This window comes from Pagrus pagrus, assembly GCF_965226575.1.
Source record: "Pagrus pagrus genome assembly, chromosome: 1".
Classification (NCBI taxonomy): Eukaryota; Metazoa; Chordata; class Actinopteri; order Spariformes; family Sparidae; genus Pagrus; species Pagrus pagrus.
This window is the reverse complement of record NC_140185.1, coordinates 2,058,201-2,079,934: the sequence shown is the minus strand read 5'-3', so window position 1 is coordinate 2,079,934 and position 21,734 is coordinate 2,058,201. Positions and strand designations below refer to the sequence as shown.

The window sequence follows — 21,734 nt, the reverse complement described above, 5'->3', positions numbered from 1 at the left end:
AATCCTTTTAGTTCAAGTCTGGCGCCATCTTTTTCTAACTTGTTTTTGAGAATCTGTCAGAAGAAAGAAGCAAAATGGTGACACAAAACTGAAGGGTAAGTGGTGCCCCCAAGTTCATCTCCCCCGAGAAAAATAAATAAAATCACAAATCTTTGAAACTTTGCAAAATATTTATTTAAAATCTGGATTTGGATCACCTTTCTACAAACATTCATAAAATGCAGACTGAAATACACACTGTATAAAGTTAATGCAAATGTTGGACATTTGCAAACATCTTTCCAACACATCCAAACTTCTAGCCATAAAAAATATTTTTCCCTATTTCTACAAATAAAATGTATTTAGACTGTCGATATCAATACCAAGACACACTTTGTCCTTTAAAGAAGAAAACCCAATTCAGACAACATAAAGTGTCAGTCACAAAAAATGACCCTTTTACCATTTGACTTAAAAAAAATCAGTACCCTGGCTTTATGGCAGATTTTCCCCTGCAGACAGAATATATTTACTGAACCTTTGATACTCCATGTTGATGGGTGGTGATTCAGCATGCTTAAGTTACCACAGATACACCCACCTGTTCACCTGCTCTAATGATATCATGTTGCTTAATAAGAAAAAAACTTTTTGCAGCAATATGACACAACACTTTAATCTAGCTGAATATCAAACATTGCTGTCTGGTCAAGAATGGATTCATTCTCAGTGCTCCTGCTGTTGGCGTTTTTAATTGATATGCTTGTCACTACTGGTTAAGGGATGTACAGCATAATTCTGGTTGCTCATAGCGATAAAGCTGTTGTGTTTGACGCATTTCAGGATTCATTCTGTGTAAAACTGTTGCCTTGCTGCTGTACCTTGCCTTGTCAAACTTTAATTAATCAAGCTTAAAATTGAAAGAGCAAGACTCTTGTATTAAATAATGTGAACACAGCTTCGTACTTTCGAACACCATGGTGTCTAAGTATGACAGCAGCTCTGCTCCTGGCTGGCAGCAGCAGCAAGGGAAGAGAGGACTGCTGCTTCCCTTATGTATGTGCACAGTTATTTGCTGTTGCCACCAATAGAACACTCATCTTCTGTGAAGTTATTCTTGTCTGACCCACTGCTACTCTTCCGCGGTGCAGAGGAGAAAAAGACACTATACATCAAAGATGGTCCATCATGTGCAAAAAGGACAACTTAAACATCCCCCTTAGCGGCAAGCACATTGGACAAATGTTGTAGGTTCTCCAAGGGAAAGGGGCTTATGTCCCTTGTAGCTCACCTGGTATAGCATGCAGCCCATGTATTGAAGCTGAGTCCTTAGCAGCAGCATAGGTTTGAACCTGAGCCCTTTGTTGCGTGTCACACACCCCCACCTTTTCCTGTCCATCTTCAGGTGTTCTATCTAGTAGAGGCAAAAAATCTAATATTCTCTCTAGTGCAGGAGTCAGCAAACTGTGGCTCTGGAGCTGCACAAGGCTCTTTTGCTCCTCTGTAAGGCCCCCCCCCTGTGGCTTTGACAAAGAATTACATGCAAATGAATAATGGTTATTGTTTTATCACTGTTGTAGGCCTAGGGTGATTCATACATTGTCTGAATGTACAAATATGTAGCCTATGCACAGAATAGTATCTGTTCTAGCAAGTTGTGATTTTGTCAGGGAATTGAATGACCCTGAGCTGATATCATCATGTCTTATGCTCATGCATATGGTTGATTGCTGTACGTGGCTGAGAGGAAAAAGGAGGATTACCTCACACCGAAATTTTTACTTTTACTGTTTTAAAACGCTAGGCTGCCTTTATGTTTTATTTATTATCAAAGTAGACCACTTTAATTTTATTCATTTTGTCAAACATGGGGAGGACTCAAGAAGGCCTGCATATAGTTCTATATTGCTATTCTAATTCAAGTTTTGTGTTTTGTTGGTTATAGCATCCCCAATAAAAACAACGAAAAATGGAAACATCAACAATGAATGCTCATTTAGGCTTACTAATAATCTTGATAGGCTAATTTAAGGCTAAAATATGTTTTGTGGGTCAAGACATTTTTTTTTTGAGGGAGGGGGGCAAAAATGGCTCTTTTGAAAGTAAAGGTTGCTGACCCCTGCTCTGGCGAAATTCAAGGTCTTGTGGACAGTGGTGCCACAGTGTGGCAAATGAAAAACGTCTCACAGTTAACATTCAGAAATTTGGATTTGCTTTCTCTACATGCAGTTTCCAAAACATGAAATTGGCAGGAGTGTTTTGTGTACATAGTTTGAATAATTTCTTGTCCACTTCTTTCAAAACACCAATAGATAGTGAATAGAAACTGAAACTGCAGTGGTTTTACTCATGAACAACATGACAAATAATAAGAACATGTCCCTCCCTATGGGTTCAGGAGAAGTTATTACCATAATACAAATTCTAATAAACTAGTGGCAGAATGCTGTAACTTTGACCTCTCAGTGCTCCACACAGTCATGTAAAAACAGTCTTGACTCTATAATGATGTTCAGTGCTGGTGTGTGTGTCACCAATGTAAGTGTAAGTGAGGGTGTTGATGTAGTTGACAAAGTAATTCCTCTTCTGTTGGCTCCTGGATCTGCTCTCTGCAGAGAAAGGGGGAAATCATGGAGAAAAGAGGAACAGGAATGAGTTATGGCTTCAAATCTACATTTTAAGTTCTATGACTTAAAACAACACAGCGTGCACCTACTTGAATATGAGCTGAACAGAAGTTTCATATCTGATCTTCTCCACATCGGTTACAGAGCAGCTGTGACTGCGGTCCCACTTATAGATGAAGTTCTGTTAGAAAAGAGGTTCAGAGAGTTGTTTTGTTCACATGTTTAATATGTGGTTTATACTAAAAGATAAAACAAGCATTATTCTAGGTTTTTTTTTTCAACAAGTCACACAAATTCACATCCCTTTCAGATTTAATCCCAACTTAAGTCACTTAAAATTACTGCTACAGATCTACTGATTATTTTATGGGCTGAAATATGTGCCACTAGAAACTGAATTTGAATCATTTATATTTGAATTGCTAAACTTGAATAATTGCATTAAAAAACTGAATTTGAATCACATAATTTGAATTTGTATTGTTTAATTTGAATCATTGCATTGAAAAACTGAATCTGAATATTATAATTTGAAATTGAATTTATTAGTTTGGAACTGAATTCCAATAAACTGCCACCCGCCATGAAACAGAGGAAGATGCATAGACATACATACATAGACGCCTCATTGAGCTGGTTGGCCCGCTGCTGCGATACGTCGACGTATTTACTCACTTTATCGTTTTACATTTTAAAGCAACATTCGAAAAATGTGTTTTTTGTGTGATTTGGTGTCCCCCATTGTTTCCGAGTGCCGCACAACTGTCATGAATACACATCAATGGTTTCTCTAACAATTTGTCAGATGTAATGTAATGTCACGTGCTAACTACTAACAAACAGAGTGGCTGAGACACAGACACCATTAAGTCACTGTATCATCAAAATTATTTTGAAGCTGTTATTTTTAGGTACCATTCCTTTTCTTTTCAAGTTTAAATATGGCTTTTTTATGTCTTTTTAATTTGATTTTTTTCATTTTCTATTGGGACTATGAATTTCTTAACAGCCATTTTTTTTAACAAGGTCTTTTTATTTGAAATTTTCACAATATACCAAATACAAACATAATACAAACAGTACCTAATCCCTAGTGGTGTAGTTTTGGACATGTCCAAAATGTGTGTAATAGAGTTACATGAGCTTGCTTGCATCTAACGCAGGTAGGGTTTAACTCCGGTCTAATTTTGGACAGCCTAACCTTACCTCAACCTTAGTGGAGTCGGTGCACTATCTTGAATTGTACAACTGTATGCCTTTGACAAATAGATGATGTGTGAATCCTACTAATAACTTTCTGCCATACTGCATTTGGGATCTGTTCATTTAAATCCTCTTCCCATTTGTGTTTGAGTTAATCTAAGGTTGACAAGTTAAATTGATTGAGAAGGCCATATATCTTACCTATAATCTGCTTTAAGTTTTTCCCCAGCTTGAAGATGGAGTCTAACAAAGATACACGGGGATATAAAGGGAAGCAGCTGGAATGTGAGGCTATAAAATTTCGCAATTGTAGATATCTAAAGAAGTGGGATCTAGGAATATAAAATCTATCTACTAGTTGTTCAAAAGATGCAAAGTTATTGTCAACATATAGATCCTGTAATGAATGTATCCCACTCCTGGACCACACACCAAAGGCTCCATCTGACACCGAGGGAGGAAACATATGATTTTTTGTTATCGGACCAAAAAGAGAGAGGCTGTTGAGAGTAAATGATCTCCTGAACTGATTCCAGATTTTTACCGATTGTGCCACAACAGGGTTATGGGTATAATAAGAGATGGGCTTTGCTAGCGGGAGTTCAGTGCACGATAAAGCTGGTAAGGAGGAGTGTCCACAGGAGGCACGTTCCAAGGTTAACCATTTAGGGGTGTTTGAGTTGTCTATATCTGACATCCAAAACATCAGTGCTCTAATGTTGGCTGCCCAATAATAAAACAAAAAATCCGGAAGTGCCATGCCTCCCTGAAGACGTGGTCTGTGCAATATGCATTTCCGTATACGTGGGTTTTTTTTAATTCAAGATAAAGGTTGATATGAGTTTGTGCTACCTATTTAATATTGTACAAGAGTGAATGTTGCCAACCTCTACTCTGTCAAGAGCTCCCAAATCCTTCAACCATTACTAGCTGTTATGGTAATATTGGTTGTAGTTATTAAATTAATTATTAATCAGAGTTACAAACAGTTTAGTACCTTTTCTGAGACTGATTTGGTGAATTGGCTATTTTTTCCCTTCTTCAAGGGTTGATAGCCAAATTTAACCCAAAACTCCCTATTACTGTTGCATGTAGCACTACATTATGGTGCCTCGTGTGATGTGAGCACAACAGTTCAATACAGTGAATAGCGCTATTCGACTACTGTTCTAATCCATATTATGGCAAGAACCACTCAGCTAAGTAAAGAGAAATGACAGTCCATCATTACTTTAAGACATGAAGGTCAGTCAATCTGGAAAATATCAAGAACTTTGAATGTATCCTCAAGTGCAGTCGCGAAAACCATCAAACACATGATGAAACTGGCTCTCATGAGGACAACCCCAGGAAAGCAAGACCAAGTGCTCTCTGCTGCAGAAGATAAGTTCATTAGAGTTACCAGACTCAGAAACCACAAATTAACAGCACCTCAGATTAGTTCAAGTAGCAGACATCAACATCAACTGTTCAGAGGAGACTGCGTGAATCAGGCCTTCATGGTCGAATTGCTGCAAAGAAGCCACTACTGAGGAAGAAGAAGAAGAAGAAGAAGAAGAAGAAGAAGAAGAAGAAGAAGAGAAGTGCTTGGGCCAAGAAACACAAGTTATGGAAATGAAAATGAAAATCCGTACTTTGGACTGATGTGTCCAAATTTGAGATTTTTCCTTCCACCCACCATGTCTTTGTGAGATGCAGAAAAGGTGAGCGGATGGTTTCTACATGTGTGGTTCCCACCATGAAGCATGGAGGAGGAGGTGTGATGGTGTGTGGGGGCTTTGCTGATGACACTGTTGGTGATTCATTCAAAATTCAAGGCACACTTAACCAGCATGTCTACCACAGCATTCTGCAGCGACATGCCATCCCATCTGGTTTGCACTAAGTGGGACCATCATTTGTTTTTCAATGGGACAATGACCCCAAACACACCTCCAGGCTTTGTAATGGCTATCTGACCAAGAAGGAGAGTGATGGAGTGCTGCGTCAGATGACCTGGCCTCCACAGTCACCGACCTAAACCCAATTGAAATGGTTTGGGATGAGTTGGACCGCAGTGTGAAGGCAAAGCAGCCAACACGTGCTCAGCACCTCTGGGAACTCCTTCAAGACTGTTGGAAAACCATTCCAGGTGACTACCTCATGAATCTGGCTGAGCGAATGCCAAGAGTGTGCAAGGCTGTCATCAAAGCAAAAGATGGCTACTTTGAAGAATATAAAATATAAAATATATTCTGGTTTGTTTAACACTTTTTTGTTTACTGCATAATTCCGTATGTGTTCCTTCATAGTTTTAATGTCTTCAGTATTGATCTACAATGTAGAAAATAATAAAAATAAAGAAAAACCATTGAATGAGAAGGTGTGACCAAACTTTTGACTGGTAGTGAAAGTATTAAGTGTGTTTGTAGTCCTTCTAATCCACACACAGGTTGCTTAAAGCCATGAAAATGTTTTGTTTCTATGGTTACTTGCAGTATAATATAACCTTTGCACTGATGTAGAACAGCATTTAAACTGTTGACTGGAACTCCGTTTTAAGTTTTTTGTTATAGCCATGTTATGAATGAATGCATCTGTCTGTGTTGTCTAAATGGACTGACCTCTAAGATGAGAGCCACAAACAGGTTGACCCACATGACAGAGGAGGTGAGCCACCAACTCACAAAGTAGATCTTGGCCCACCTAGAAAAAAAAAACATCATCATCACCATTATCATCAGCATTAGCTACACTGCATGTAAAATGTATTTAGTCTTACTCCGTGGTGTATCTGCTGTATGCATCCATGAAGGCCTGCCAGTTGTTGACTACCATAACATCGTACAGCAAAATGATGGCTGCCTGAGAGGGAGGAAGTGCAAGACATTCTGTTTTTGACTCTTCAGTGCTTTTATCTCGACTGTGTCTCAGCAGTCTCCAGCAATACAAAAATATTTCATGTCAATGTTGCTGGAACTTATTTTGTTATAATCACTGTTCCTAAGCCATCACAAAAGTACTGGGAAACCATTATTGACAATGATAACTCATCATCATCATCATCATCATCATTATTACAATCAAATGTCAAACAAGTAAATTACTTTAACAAGAGGGGATATAAGGAATAAAATAAAACAAACAAGGGGGAAAGAACAACACAAGTAGTTCATACAAAACACAACAATGAAGCTGACAATTCTTGATACTCACAGCAAAGTCATCAAAGTTATTTGGCCAGTAGCCCAGCTGTTCATATGTGCCACACTCCATGCTGAAGTTAGAGGTGATGTTCTCCATGGTGGTATTCGTAAGCACACTGGGACACGCACATATACAAATATTAATATGCACACAATTAGCAGCTTAACTTCATTGACTATTTAAATCTAATGACAGGATCGGTCAGGATCTTATGGTTATTAGTGTTCTGTGTATTTCTACACATCTACAGCTCACACCCACAATTCAGATTCATGAAGTTAAATTGTTTGGAGTAAAGCAGCCGTCCTGATAAATCCTGAGCTCCATCAGAGCTGTCTAAAAATATTTATTTCAGAAGCAAATAGTCTCATTCTGTTTCCTCTGCAGAGTTTCCTCTGGCCTGTCAAGTTCATAACTACAGCTTTTAGTCTTGCTACTTAAATGTGTCAAGACATCTTATTATCTGTACAATGCACACTTTACATAGCAAGAAAAATACTGCACCATTTACTTAAGAGCAGGCTTTTATTGGTCTACGGCGCAGTCGCATTCTGCTGCCTTAAGATACCACGTCCCATATAAGACCAACACACCCATGGGCGCACAGATGGTCTGAAGTACATTTACTGCTAACACAACATGTTGAGTAAGATTGTTGTTGGGCTATTGTGACATGTTGTACGCATGTCAGACATGCAGTACGCATGTCTGGAGAGCAAAGGAGCACAAAAGGTGTCTTCACTGCTGAATCTGGAGTGTTGTTTGAAAAGACAAAAGACCAGTGATGAACGAGATATGAAAAATTATGTGATGTAGTTGTAGTTATATTGCACTGGATCTGTTGGGAGTCACTGAAAATCACAGCTACTATAAATAAACACTATAATGCATCTTTTAATTTGCTGAACTATACTAACAGTCGCAAAATTATTTCATTGTCTGAACTACGTATGTCTCATCATTTCTCTCTCACTTGTGGTTTCAACCTGGCTTGTCTGTCTATGTGTGTGAATCTGATAAAGCAGAGTTACAGATTTCATAGCTGCTTTTCTCAGATGTTACACTTCAGACAATTTCATCTGCTGCAGCGGTCAGTCTGCTATGACATGGCAGGTGCAGCAGATATCTGTTTTAATTTTCAATCCAAGCTCCCATATTTTGTGCTCCCTGACAGGAGCGCCTCAAATGCCTCAAAGTGCATTGGATCAAACACAGAGTTGCAACGGTGTTGTTTTTCTTTCATTTCACCTCTGTACAACCTCAGTGTGGTTTATTAATTAAAAAAGGGCAAAAGCAATATGACTGTTCAGCACTAAAAAAAGACCTCCAGTATTGGGATCAAGGAGCTCTCAAAAATACAAAGTTTGCATTATTACGGGGAAACTGTTCTTATTTAATGTGAGAGATACACATTTTGGCAGTTTTGAGCATTATTCGGGCTGCCTCTCAATACTGAAGTGTTTCTGCTTTATTTACCAACAAAAAAGAGGGAACAAGCTTTGTGTAATGAGACTTGTTCTGTTCTGACTGTACCTGTCATGCATTCTTACTGCAGATGACTTCATACCTTATCTCTGGAGGAGGTTTAATGGCTCCCTCAAACAGCCAGATCCCAAACACAGCATACACATAGTACACCACCTGCAGAGGGCATAAAGATGACATTAACCACTCCCCATAAAAAGCTTGCTCCCTTTACATGTAAACTGCTCTGCACATCACTGTCGGGATGAAAACCTTGCATCTCCACCACTGAGGTTTTGGGATTGCTTAAGCAGGAAGGCCAACCAATAACAATATCCAATATATTTTTTTTATTAGATTAGCCATGTACCAATAAAGGCTTTTTAATCATAACCCTCTTGAGTGCCTCAGATCTTTCCTCATAAACAATATCCAATGTTTGGAAAAGGTTTTCAGTGCCAGAGACAATGATTAAATTAATAAAGGTGCATGTCATCAGTTGAGAGCAAGCAAGATTTTCACCCCTACATTTGTAGGTAGATGCCATTTAAAAATGCATGAACAAATTATGAATACTTTTCATTTTTGATTTTTTCATTGCTCAAATGAATACTAAAAATGTGTCTGTGATGGGCACAGTGATGGGCCTCCAGTGATAGAAGAGTTACAATTTTACATCAGATATTTATAGAAAAAAGAAAGTGCAGCTCAGCTTTCTGTGTGTACTGAAGTATGCAGAAATCACTCACCACCAGTATCCCTGCAAAGGCTCTGAGGTTTTTCACCAGGTCCAACAGAGTACTTGCGACCAAAGCCATGAGCTGGACAACAAGATAGAATGTATGAAAGGTAAAAAGGGACATAAAGACAGAGGACACACAGGAATGTATTTGTGATAAGGCTGAAGTGTCTGTAGATGAACATCTGTTTTGTGACAGAGGACACAATGCATAATAAATATAGGCAATACACAAAAATGTTGGACACTGTTTACTAGATATTCCTGTTTCAGTCATACTTTGCTTTTGTTGCACTTACTGTAGTGATAAAGCAACATTACGAAACTTCTTTACCTTAAAATAACAGCTTCATAATCATTTTGATGGCACACTGACTTGTAATAGGGAGAATGGGACCTTTGTCATTCCCTCTTTGTGCCCCAAGCGCCTGTTCTTCTGGCACTGTGTAATTTGGATGGGCGGTTCGATCACCCACAAGAAGTGTGTAACACTTTAAGGCACCAACTAACTTGTGAAACTGGATCATATTGGATGGAGATGATGTTTTCTGGTTTTCCCTCTGATGTCCTCAAGCTGCTTTGCTTTAACATTCTGCGATTAACAGAATATCCTGACAGACTAATGCTAACGAGGCACTTGGAGGGCTACATGATGCCGTCAGTTTGCTCCTGACTAAACACAAGGACAGCTTTATAGTGGTGGCAGGGGATTTCAACCACACCAGTTTAAAGGCTGTTTTCCCCAAGTTCAAGCAAGTTGTGCATTTTAAAACCAGAGGAGAGAACATGCTGGACCTGGTGTATACAAACTCCTCAGATGCATACAAGGCAACGCCCCCGACCTCGGCCGTTCTGATCACCTATCTGTTATGCTGGTGCCTGCTTACAAATCACTACTGAAGCGCAGCAGGCCAGTGAAAAAACAAATCAGGACCTGGCCTGAGGGGGCAGACTCAGACTTCAGCCTCGCAGGGAGATCAGATAGACATTGAAGAGTATGCTGAGGCGGTAACCAGTTACATTGCAGTGCACAGAGGATGTCACTGTAATTAAGACCTTCACTGCACGTGGCAACCGAAAACCCTGGATGACTACAGAGGTACGCTCGCTGCTGACAGCCCGAGATGCAGCCTTCAGGGCGGGGGATATGATTGCTCTCTGCTCAGCCAGGTCTGCTCTCTCAAAGGGAATCAAGGCTGTGAAAGGCACCTACGCAGAGAAAATCCAGGGACACCTCTGCAACACAGGAAACACCAGGCAGATGTGGCAGGGAGTCCAAGTGCTGACGGATTACAAGTCCAGGCAGGGGGTCAACGACGATGATGCTTCTCTTCCAGACAGGCTCAACAACTTCTCTGCACACTTTGAAGCACCAAACCCGACAACCAGAGGGTGGGCTGGTCCTTCTCTACCATCTATCGGGCCAGCCCTCACCATCAACGCAGCAGACACACGCAGGGCCCTAACCAGGGTCCAACCCACGGAAAGCGGGAGACCCGGATAACATCCCGGGATGTGTGCTCAATTGGTATATGAGTCCACTACTACTATTCATGTTCTTAAAAAAAGATGTCTTTTATTTACTAATTTATTTTTTGTCTGTATGTCAACCGAGATTTAACATACAGCAAGGGGCGGAGCTAGAGGGGTGGCCGGGGTAGCACTGGCCACCTCTGGAACCTGATTGGACACCTCAGGTGCCACCCCAGTTGATTGACAGGTCACTACACGCCTCATTGAAAGAAGCGCGATTATGGAAGGCAAACGCGTGAGGCAGAATAAACTTCTTTCAAATCACTGGAATAGATCGAGAGGACCTACTTTCATATACATCATTGTGAAATAAGTGGTTTCCTGATGAATAGTTGAGCAGGGTCCTCTCTCTGTTTACATTGTCGGTCATGTGACAACCTGGCGTCGATGTAAACAAATGGAGCTCATAGCAATGCATGCAGTGATTAAAAATGACCATGAAAAGGTAAGGAAACAATATTAGTTGGGTTTGATTGCAGTTGATTTGGGATTTGATGGAATTTGAGACACAAACGCACAATTTGACACGTTTATTATGTAACCCAGCTGTAGTTTCAGTCAGCTGATGTTTTATGTTAGTCTTGTTTTGTGTAATGCCTTTTAAGTTTAGGACGGTGTCATATTACGGCAGCGTTACGATCGCCAAGTTTATGGTGCTCCTAGCAGGGATCGCGGGCTTAGATGGTCATTGCTGCTGTGGAGTTCACGTGTGTCCTGTTCGTCAGTGCTCTGTACTAGCCTGGCTCATTTTCATTTATAAATCTGATGTTTCCTTGCTAGTGGATGGACATTGGAGCAAAGACTGTGCCTTTTCCTGTGGCTACTTCCGCCCGCCATCTCATTGACCCCGTCTGATATTCTCAGGCAAAACATCACATTACACTTCACATATAGAGCAATATATAACTTTTAATTTTGCTGGCCAGCACTAAACAGGAGATATATTTTTTTGCTAAAGACAATTAAAGGACGCATGAGGATTTTCTTTTATTTTGAATCAAAGACTATTCGGTGTTGAATTTGTTTTCAGGGACTGAGAAAGGGACTCCCAATTTAAACAGACAAGTAGCATCTTGTCAGGTGCCTTTGTGCAAAGTAATAATTTCATTGTTAATAGAGAATGTAAACATTCATTGTTTTTCACAAAGAAAAAGAGGGAAATATATTTCTGTGTTTTATTTTTTATTTTACTCTATTGACTCCATTAAGAGTTAAAAATATACAACTGTATTTGTATGTGATGGTAATGTATATTCTCTTATGGTTTACACTTCCAGCGTTTATATGAAGTGTGAGGATGAAGTTGGATGCATTTCTGTCCAGAAATTGTTAATTGGTAATAAAACTGGATCGGTAGTAAACTGCTACCACAACCCTGAATAAATTCTACTTATTGGTTACATTACAATGTGTGAAGTTTGTCTGCGTGTTTGTTTGGGGGCTGATTAGCTCAGGCTAACAATCAATGGAGAGGGTAGCATCTCTAGTTTCAGAGGAGACCGAACCAAACATGACGATTTTTAGAGACCGGGCGCCGTGTACAATCCTGTTACATGCCATCTGTCACGTTATCGTAATATGATTTATGAGTTATGACTAAACTATTAAAGTTGTTGCCAAATACGTGTTTTTGGACAAAATACACTTGGACTGTTGTTTTGGAGAGAGAGAGAGAGAGAGAGAGTGAGAGCGAGAGATGCATCTGGGTTATGAAAATTGTCAAGAAGGCATGTTCCTTAGGTACCAGGTAAGAGTAACACAATAGTTTCCTTTATTAGTATATGGACCCCCTGATAAAGCCTTGGCCACCCCGTGTATAAAAGTCTAGTTACATTCAGCAAATATCTGTATTTGAAAAGAGAGGAGAGTGCCAGTGTCCTGGGGATGTATGCATGCAGGGTATTCTGAGCCTTAGTATTGCCAAAATGTATTGATAGTGTAAATTGTGTCAAGTGTGCATGGATTAGATCACTTCTATTCTTCTTCCCCTGTCTATTTCAGTTTGGGATAAACATGATTTGCGTTTTTCTGTCTTTGGTGACATAAACGGGACATGTAACGCTGCCACAGAGTCAGTGTTTAATATTTAATCGATAAGAAAATGCATAAATAATCTAAATAATCTAATCTGCCTCTTAAACTACCAAGCACCACAACTGCGGCCAAATATAGCCAGTTGGCTGTACAGCCGAAGGCTTCAATGTTTTTCAGGTCAAGGACCCCTTGGCTGATAGAGAGACGGACACCCCGGGACATATATTTTATGTTTTGTACCTTATTGAATGGACCTGCAATAACATGTAAGGTGGCCTATAGTGCCATGTATAAACAAGTCAGCAGCAGATGTAGCTTGGCTAATGTAAGATGCATTTGCCTCACTCTCCGATGGTTTCTGAGGTGAAGGGTAGGTCTGTTTCAATCATGTAGTTAGCTAAATAGTTCACTGTTATGGATAGGTGCCGCACAGTGATTAAGCATTCAGTTAGGTTGCTTGCATGATTGCACAAGGAATTTGTTTAAATTAAATGTTTTTTAGATTCATGTTAATGTGTATTTTCAGACATACTTAAATTTTTTAAAAAATATCAAAATATTATCAAACAGTAATTTGGCAGCACACCTACAGTAATCCTGAGGACCCCCTTGGGATCGTGGACCACTTGTCAAAGACCCAGGAGCTAGAGCAACAACAAGGCTAACAATGCTTCTTCTGAATTACCTAACTAGAGGCTGCTGCTGTAATGAAAGCCAATATTGATGGACATCACTGTCAAGGAGGTAGTTGTGGTGATTTCAACAGTATGTGTGTGATGTCTCTCTAATTCTATTTCTGACATAAGTTATCTGTGTCTTGATTGGAGGGTTGAAGGCAAATCAGCAGAGTAGCATCCTCCAGCCGCCTGTGTGTACCTTAATATCTGGGATGATGCGCAGAAAGCGGAAGACAATCAGCATGTTGACCAAACGAACCATCTCCCACAGAGACATTACACCGTGAGAGGATGGGTCCCTGTTGTGACAGACACACACACACAAACACACAAGGTAATCTTACAGACACATTTTACAAATCTCAAAGACTCTTGTCCCCTGCTTCAACATCAGGTGTGAAGTTAAAAAGGATTTTGAGCGTTTTTTATAAACAGCATTGAAATTCCTGAATCCAAACAAAAAATTGGAACTGCACAGTTAAAGGGTGAGGTTTAGAGAATTGGACATGTCTTTATTAGTGTCAGTAGGTTTGGTTAAATAGCTAACAGAAATTAATATTGTGTCTTTGTATCTTACCTAAATGCATCTTCATCATCATCTGGAATATAGTTGATCCAAACATGTGTAATCATTTCTGTTTCTAATGCTCACCTAGAGTTGGTAAGGAAGGTTTTCCTCTGCAGTGTCTGGAGTCTGCAGTTGGTCACTCTGGCTGAATTTAATATATTTAGCTTCAGTGACTCTACTGCTACGTTCCATGCTAATAACATTTTTTAGATTTCTCTCACATGTGGATTTACCTTTGCATATGAGCTCTGGATTTTCTATTCTGTCTGTCTTGGGTACATGATTACTCGATCAGACCTTGTTAAATAGAATATTTGCAATGTAGAACTGGAGTTAATTTTTACATTTTTTTGGACTCAAATGTCAACCATCGCTGCAGCATTTCCAATATTAAAACAAGATTACATGAAAGGCACTAGTTGATTATATTTGAAATTAATGTGAGAAAATACAAACCCACCAGTGAGAATAAGGAAGCCTGAAGGTGACATAAATAGTGATCTGTAGAGCCTGATGGAGAAAGATCACATTTCACACATGAGACCAGAGATGAATATTAAAAGTAGTAAATATATAAACAGATCCAAATGTTCATGAGAGATTTTAGGAAGGAATAGTTCAAATGTTAAATGAAAACAGACAAGATGCTATGGGGCACACTATAGAAAATCAAATAGTATAAGAAACTATCAAGCCAGCTTTTGCTGCTCCTTCTATGTGCCTAACTGAAGTAGGTTTTGCAGTATAGTGTTTTCAGGTTTCATTAACGTGAAGCTAATGGGAGTGTCGACAGGGCTGTGTTACCAGTAGCAGGATGGTGAGAAAGCCATCGAAGATGTTGTTTCTGTAGGACAGGTACCCTCTCCAGCCAAAGGCAAAGATCTTCACACACATTTCAAACAGGTAATAGAGGATGAAGCACAGGTTGATGATCTGACGGTTGGACAGTGAAAGACTGAAATCAGTTCATTTGTGAAGCACATGATGTTCACAATTTCAACAAGGTTGCAATTTTTATTTCAACCCACATGACCTGTCTGTTGGACACAAATGACCTACTGATAGTTTTGTTAGCTAGAGGGCGCTAGCTACCAGCTAGGAAAAGCTAGACAGGAGGCCATGAAAACAGCAAGTCTTTTTGTTATAGGATCAAACAATGCAACTGATGTAAATGGTTGTGGAGGCTGTTATGGCTGAATGGGTTAATTATCGGACTCTCACCCAAGAGAGGTGGGTTTGTATCCCTAGTGGAACGTGTTCATACAGTCAATTTGTTATTTTTACTCTAACTTCACTTTGTTATTTCCATTTTTTTTGCTGTTTTTTTGACACAGTTTGATGAGGTTTATGAAACAAAAATACTTGGCGAGTTGAGGAAGTGATGATTCTAGTTTAGATACACCCTTTCATAACGTTCCATGTGTAACAACTTCTCCTATGTGCATATTTTTCTGGTCTTTTTCCCCATTTCAGTTTTTTACCCATTTGCATCTGGTCACCCTAGCTAGAGGAGAGGACAGGCGGTTTACCAAAATGATTAACAATCATCCCCTGTGGGCCATGAACATTCATCAACCATTTTATGACTGTGTTCACCTCCATGATGTAGTTGTCTCTCTCTGCTATGGACTTTTCAGAGTTCAACACCAGGATGGTCTAAAACACATACAAGGGTAAGATAGCCATTTGGTAATCAACTCGGTAGTGTGTAATGGTGTACAGTAAGTATATACACACGTGGACAAAATTGTTGGTACCCTTCCGTTAAAAACAATGTTCACTGAAATAACTTGAAACTGAGAAAAGTAATAAAAAAAAACAACTTAATATTTTGTTGCACAACCTTTTGAGGCAATCACTGCAACCAAGCGATTTCTGCAACTCTCAATAAGACTTCTGCACCTGTCGTCAGGTATTTTGGCCCACTCCTCCTTCCACAGATGTTCAATAGGATTTAGATCAGGGCTCATAGAAGGCCAGCTCATCGCAGGGCCCTTTCTGACGGCAGAGGCTGCCACACAGGGTGCCAACTACACGTCAGGAGCAATTTCGGGCTTCAGTATCTTGCTCAAGGATACTACGGCATGCAGCCCGGTTCCGCCCAGGGGAGCCGTGGCTCGAACCAGCGACCTTATGGTCGCTAGTCACCTGCTCTACCCACTGAGCTACAGCGGCCCCCTTTTTCTTTGTATGCTTCATTTTTGTGTCTGTGAACATAGAGCTGATGTGACTTGCCAAAAAGCTCCAGTTTTGTCTCATCTGTCAAGGACATTCTCCCAGAAGCTTTGTGGCTTGTCAATATGCATTTTGGCAAATTCCAGTCTCACTTTTTTATGATTTGCTTTCAACAGTGGAGTCTTCCTCGGTCGTCTTCCATTAAGTCCACTTTGGCTCAAACAGCGACGGATGGTGGGACCTGACACTGATGCATCTTGACCTTGGAGTTCACCTCTAATCTCTGGAAGTTGTTCTGGACTCTTTGGTTACCATTCGTATTATCCGTCTCTTCACTTTGTCATCAATTTTCCTCTTGCGGCCACGTCCAGGGAGGTTGGCTACAGTCCTGTGGACCTTAAACTTCTGAATAATATGTGTAACTGTAGTCACAGGAACGTGTAGCTGCTTGGAGAAGGTCTTACAAGCCTTTACCTTTAACATACTTGTCTATAATTTTCTTTCTAATCTCCTGAGACAACTCTCTCCTTAGCTTTCTGTGGTCCATGTTCAGTGTGGTACACACCATGATACCAAACAGCACAGTGACTACTTTTCACCCTTTAAATAGACAGACTGACTGATTACAAGTTTGAAGACACCTGTGATGTGAATTACAGGACACACCTTAGTTTAACATGTCCCTATGGTCAAATTATTTTCAATCTTTTCTAGGGCTACCATCAGTGTTGTCCAGGCCGGTTTCATTAGTTGTTTTTTAAAATGATTCTGTTGAATCACAATTCAAAAGCAATGTCTGATTTTCATTAGTTAATTTTCAGAAATATTTTTTTTATTATTACTTTTGTCAGTTTCAAGTTATTTCAGTCGACATTAACGGAAGGGTACCAACAATTTTGTCTATGTGTGTATGTATGCATGTGTGTGTGTGTGTGTTTGTGCAACTTACACATATGCACATGACATTGGCCAGTGCCACTGCATTACCCAGTATAGTGAGATAGTAGTGACTGAAGACCACCTGGAGTCTCTGCAGTACTGGAGAGTTGTACTGAGGCAAGGGAGGGTGCTGGGCAGAACACACAAATATGAAATTAATTTCAAAGTGAAATGTAATGATGACTGAATCTTTGAAGCAGCAGAGCCCATCGGCTCAGCTCTACCTCCTTAATGCGATCTTTATCGAGTTCATCAAATATCTTCCTGAACTGTTCTCGATCCATGTAGCCCACATCTGCATACTGCTGTGCCTCCTGAAGTCAAGATGGTAATAAGGAAAAAGTCAAGGTGGAGAACCAAAAGATGCATTTTTAAATATACTCCTGCTCTAACCCACTCAAAAGATGCATGTAAAATATCTGCAGAGTTACTGTCTATCAATTGACATCAATAAATATTAAAGCTGTTGTGGCAGTGGGGTGTGGTTGAGGCGCCGGCTGCTGGAGGAGAGGGAGGAGTGGCTCAGCCGGTGCTCAGACAGCTGGACAGAATCAGGTAATCAATCACCTATATAAGCACGCTTGTAACCTGGTTCTGGTCTCTTGCAGTAGGCTGGGTCCTGGGAGAGGACCGAGCACCGCACCGACGACAGCAGACGGCAGGCGGGCGTTACCCTCAGCCGCGACGGCTGTTCCTTTGCGTTTTGTGTATGATTGTGAGCCACCCTTGTCTGCTGGCTGGTAAATAAAACTGTCACCACCTTCATCCCGCGCTGTTGCCTCCTTCCTGCCCTTCCTGTGAGCTCCAAGGCTCACATCTGGCGCCTGAATAGGGACAGGACCATGGACGCACAGACGCCGCTGTCGCTGGCTCTCCAGCACCTGGCGACGATGCAGGAGAGCACGACCGCGCTCCAGCAGCAGCAGTCCCAGGCCCTGGTGGATATCGCGGCGGCCCAGCGGGACGATCGTGCTCTCCTGCGGGAGCTGCTGCAGCGCCCGGCCACCCTGAGCGCTCCGGAACCGGCTGCGGAGCCCGGCCGGGGCCGGCCTCCGCCGTTTGCCCTCCAACGGATGACCGCCGAAGATGATCCGGAGGCATATCTGGACATCTTCGAGGGCACGGCGGAGGCGTGTGGGTGGCCGGAGGGGGAGTGGGCGGTCCGGCTTCTTCCGCTGCTCACCGGGGTAGCGCAGCTGGCCGCGCACAGCCTGCCGGCGGCCTCCCGTGTAAACTTCGCGCTGCTGAAGAGAGCCATCCTGGACCGTCTGGGCAGCACACCCGAGGGACACCGGCGGCGGTTCAGGGGGCTCTCTTTTGAGGAGGCCGGCCGCCCCTTTGCCTACGCGCAGCGGCTCCTCGACTCCGCGACGCGCTGGCTCCAGCCGGCGACGAACTCCGCAGAGGACATCGTCGGCCAGGTGGCACTGGAGCAGTTCGTCGCCGGGCTGCCCTCCTCCACCTCCAACTGGGTCCAGTGCCACCGACCCCCCGACATCGCGGCCGCGATCGTCCTCGCGGAGGACCACCTCTCCCTGCCCCGGCGGAGCGTGAAGGAGGAGGCGAGACCCGCGACGATCCCGGCGGGCCGTCCCACCCCGGCCCCGAGGCGGAGATTCCCGGCGGCAGCGGCGCCACCCACCCACACACACACATACCCACACTCTCCCCCGGAGCATGCACCGCTCCGGGACACTAATCGCTCTCTCTCTCCTGCTCCGCAGGGCCCGGCCTACGTGTCTGAGCGACCGGCGCCCCGGGGGGCTCCTCAGATGCCTGGGCAGGGGTGCTGGCGGTGCGGGCAGCCCGGCCATCTCCGGGCGGAGTGCCCGCTCATGGAGGTGGGGCAAGTGGTTCGGGTTGCGGGACCGCCGGCCCCCTCCCCCGGTCCGGAAGGGACGTATCGTATACCGGTATGTATACAGGGGGGTACACACCAAGCTCTGCTGGACTCTGGTTGTGAACAGACCATGATCCACCAGCGCTTGGTTCGACCAGGGGCGTTGCTAGAGGCATCGTGGGTGAAGGTGAGGTGTGTGCATGGGGATATTCACGATTATCCGGTGGTGACTCTGGAAATTTATTTTAGAGGGAAGAAGCATAAGGTCAGGGCTGGAGTTAGCACTCGCCTCCTGCACCCTCTAATCTTGGGCACGAATTGGCCGGGGTTCGCTAGCTTAGCGGGGGAAACTATGAGGGTGCAGTCACGTATGTCAGGGAAATGTGAGTGGTGTGCTGTGCTCAGTGGTGAGGCGGGGGTGCCCCGTCCTGACGCTGCCGGGGGGGGCGCGGGGCCACCGGAGCCAGCCCAGCTGGCTCCGGGGGGCCCCCAGATCGCCTCCATGGAAGATTTTCCACTCGAGCAGTCTCGGGATGGGACCCTCCGTCACGCCTTCGACCAAGTGATGAGAATTGATGGCTGCCAGGTTCACCCTGGCACAGCACCCACTCACCCCTATTTTGTTGTCATTAGGGACAGATTATACAGAGCGACACGTGACGCTCGGACCGGAGAAGAGCTCACCCAGTTGTTGGTGCCCCAAAGCCGTCGGGAAACAATTTTCCAGGCGGCTCATCACAACCCCATGGCAGGTCACCTCGGCTATGATAAAACACTGAGCCGGGTCATGGCCCGATTTTACTGGCCGGGCATTCGGGCGGACGTAAGTCGGTGGTGTGCGTCCTGCCGCGAATGTCAGCTGGTCAACCCGCCGGCCACCCCAAAAGCGCCGCTGCGCCCCTTACCACTAATTGAGGTCCCGTTTGATAGAATTGCCATGGACCTTGTCGGGCCATTAGACCGGAGCGCACGGGGATATCGCTTTGTGTTAGTCCTAGTGGACTATGCAACGCGCTATCCCGAGGCAGTGCCCCTGCGCACCATCTCCGCAAGGAGTGTGGCACAGGCACTGTTTCAGGTAATCTCCCGAGTCGGGATCCCGAAAGAGATCCTGACTGATCAGGGCACGTCGTTTATGTCACGGACACTACGCGAACTGTACGAGTTATTGGGCGTCCATTCAATCCGGACTAGTGTATACCACCCCCAGACCGACGGCCTGGTGGAGCGGTTCAACAAGACACTAAAGAACATGATTCGTAAGTTCGTGCACGAGGATAGTCGTAATTGGGATAAATGGTTAGACCCTCTGTTGTTTGCAGTGCGGGAGGTTCCCCAGGCCTCCACGGGGTTTTCCCCCTTTGAACTCCTGTTCGGCAGAAAACCCCGGGGTGTCTTGGACCTGGTAAAGGAAAGCTGGGAGACGGGTCCAAGCACCAGCAAAAACGAGGTACAGCACGTCCTGGACCTGCGAGCAAAGCTCCATACACTGGGTAAGTTGTCACGTGAGCATTTGCTCCAGGCCCAGGAGCGGCAACAACGGCTGTACAACAGAGGGGCTAAACTCAGACAGTTTGCACCGGGAGATAAAGTGCTTGTATTGCTCCCCTCCTCTAGCTCCAAATTACTCGCCAAGTGGCAAGGGCCCTTTGTGGTCACACGGCGAGTGGGGGATGTTGACTATGAGGTGGTGCGTTCTGACAGGGGTGGGGCCACACAAATTTACCACCTCAACCTCCTTAAAGCCTGGAGGGAGGTGACGCCTGTTTCTCTGGCAACCACGGTGATCGAGAGGGATGAGTTGGGACCGGAGCTGGCTACTTCAAGCCAGCCGGTGCCGGTCCCCTTTGATGACCATCTCTCGCCGAGCCAGAGAGCAGATGTGGCCTCGTTGCAGCAGCGTTTTGCTGATGTGTTCTCTCCCCTGCCAGGACGCACCCGCCTCATACACCACCACATAGAAACACCCCGGGGTGTGACGGTCCGGTCACGACCCTATCGGCTGCCAGAACACAAGAGGAAAATTGTTCAGGCGGAGCTTCAGGCCATGTTGGAGATGGGAGTAATAGAAGAGTCCAACAGTGACTGGTGTTGCCCCATCGTGCTGGTTCGCAAGTCCGATGGGTCAGTACGGTTCTGTGTGGACTATCGCAGGGTCAACGAGGTGTCCAAATTCGATGCCTATCCAATGCCCCGGGTCGACGAACTCCTGGATCGGCTGGGCACGGCTCGCTTTTATACGACGCTGGATTTGACCAAGGGCTACTGGCAGATTCCCTTGTCGCTAGAGTCCAAGGAAAAAACGGCCTTCTCCACTCCGTACGGTTTGTACCAGTTCGTCACGCTTCCATTCGGATTGTTCGGGGCCCCAGCCACTTTCCAGCGCCTCATGGACCGGGTGCTGCGGCCTCACTCTGCATATGCTGCGGCCTACTTGGATGATGTGATCATTCATAGTGAGACCTGGGAGCAGCATATGCAGCAGGTGGGGGCAGTGCTCGAGTCTCTGAGGCGGGCGGGGCTCACGGCCAATCCGAAGAAGTGTGCGGTGGGACGGAGGGAGGTACGGTATTTGGGGTACCACCTGGGCGGCGGGCAGGTGCGGCCACAGGTGCAAAAGACCGCTGCGGTTGCGGCCTGCCCAATACCCAGGACGAAAAAAGAGGTGAGGAGGTTTCTGGGGCTGGCCGGTTACTATAGGAGGTTTATTCCGGCCTTCTCCGAGCTGACCAGCCCCCTAACCGACCTGACCCGAAAGGGTGCCTCA

The 21,734-nt window shown here is 44.0% G+C and overlaps 1 protein-coding gene across 4 annotated transcripts in view; it reads right to left on the bottom strand.

Moving 5' to 3' along the window:
* Window positions 1-161: 161 nt before the first annotated feature.
* tpcn2 (two pore segment channel 2) overlaps window positions 162-21,734 on the bottom strand; it is a 45,206-nt gene continuing 23,633 nt past the window's right edge. For 3 of the 4 annotated variants that reach the window (XM_084361393.1, XM_084361392.1, XM_084361394.1), the window contains 13 exons: window positions 17,352-17,441; window positions 17,138-17,257; window positions 15,610-15,669; window positions 14,818-14,946; window positions 14,474-14,523; window positions 13,645-13,744; window positions 9,212-9,283; window positions 8,566-8,639; window positions 7,008-7,113; window positions 6,574-6,656; window positions 6,416-6,497; window positions 2,699-2,790; window positions 162-2,591 (listed from right to left, as the gene is read on the bottom strand). In XM_084361393.1, coding sequence (XP_084217519.1) covers window positions 2,513-2,591; window positions 2,699-2,790; window positions 6,416-6,497; window positions 6,574-6,656; window positions 7,008-7,113; window positions 8,566-8,639; window positions 9,212-9,283; window positions 13,645-13,744; window positions 14,474-14,523; window positions 14,818-14,946; window positions 15,610-15,669; window positions 17,138-17,257; window positions 17,352-17,441 — 1,137 coding nt within the window. In that variant the 3' untranslated portion in view covers window positions 162-2,512. Of the gene's footprint in view, window positions 2,592-2,698; window positions 2,791-5,243; window positions 5,341-6,415; window positions 6,498-6,573; window positions 6,657-7,007; window positions 7,114-8,565; window positions 8,640-9,211; window positions 9,284-13,644; window positions 13,745-14,473; window positions 14,524-14,817; window positions 14,947-15,609; window positions 15,670-17,137; window positions 17,258-17,351; window positions 17,442-21,734 lie in introns of all 4 variants that reach the window. The other variant, XR_014623220.1, reaches the window with a different exon arrangement.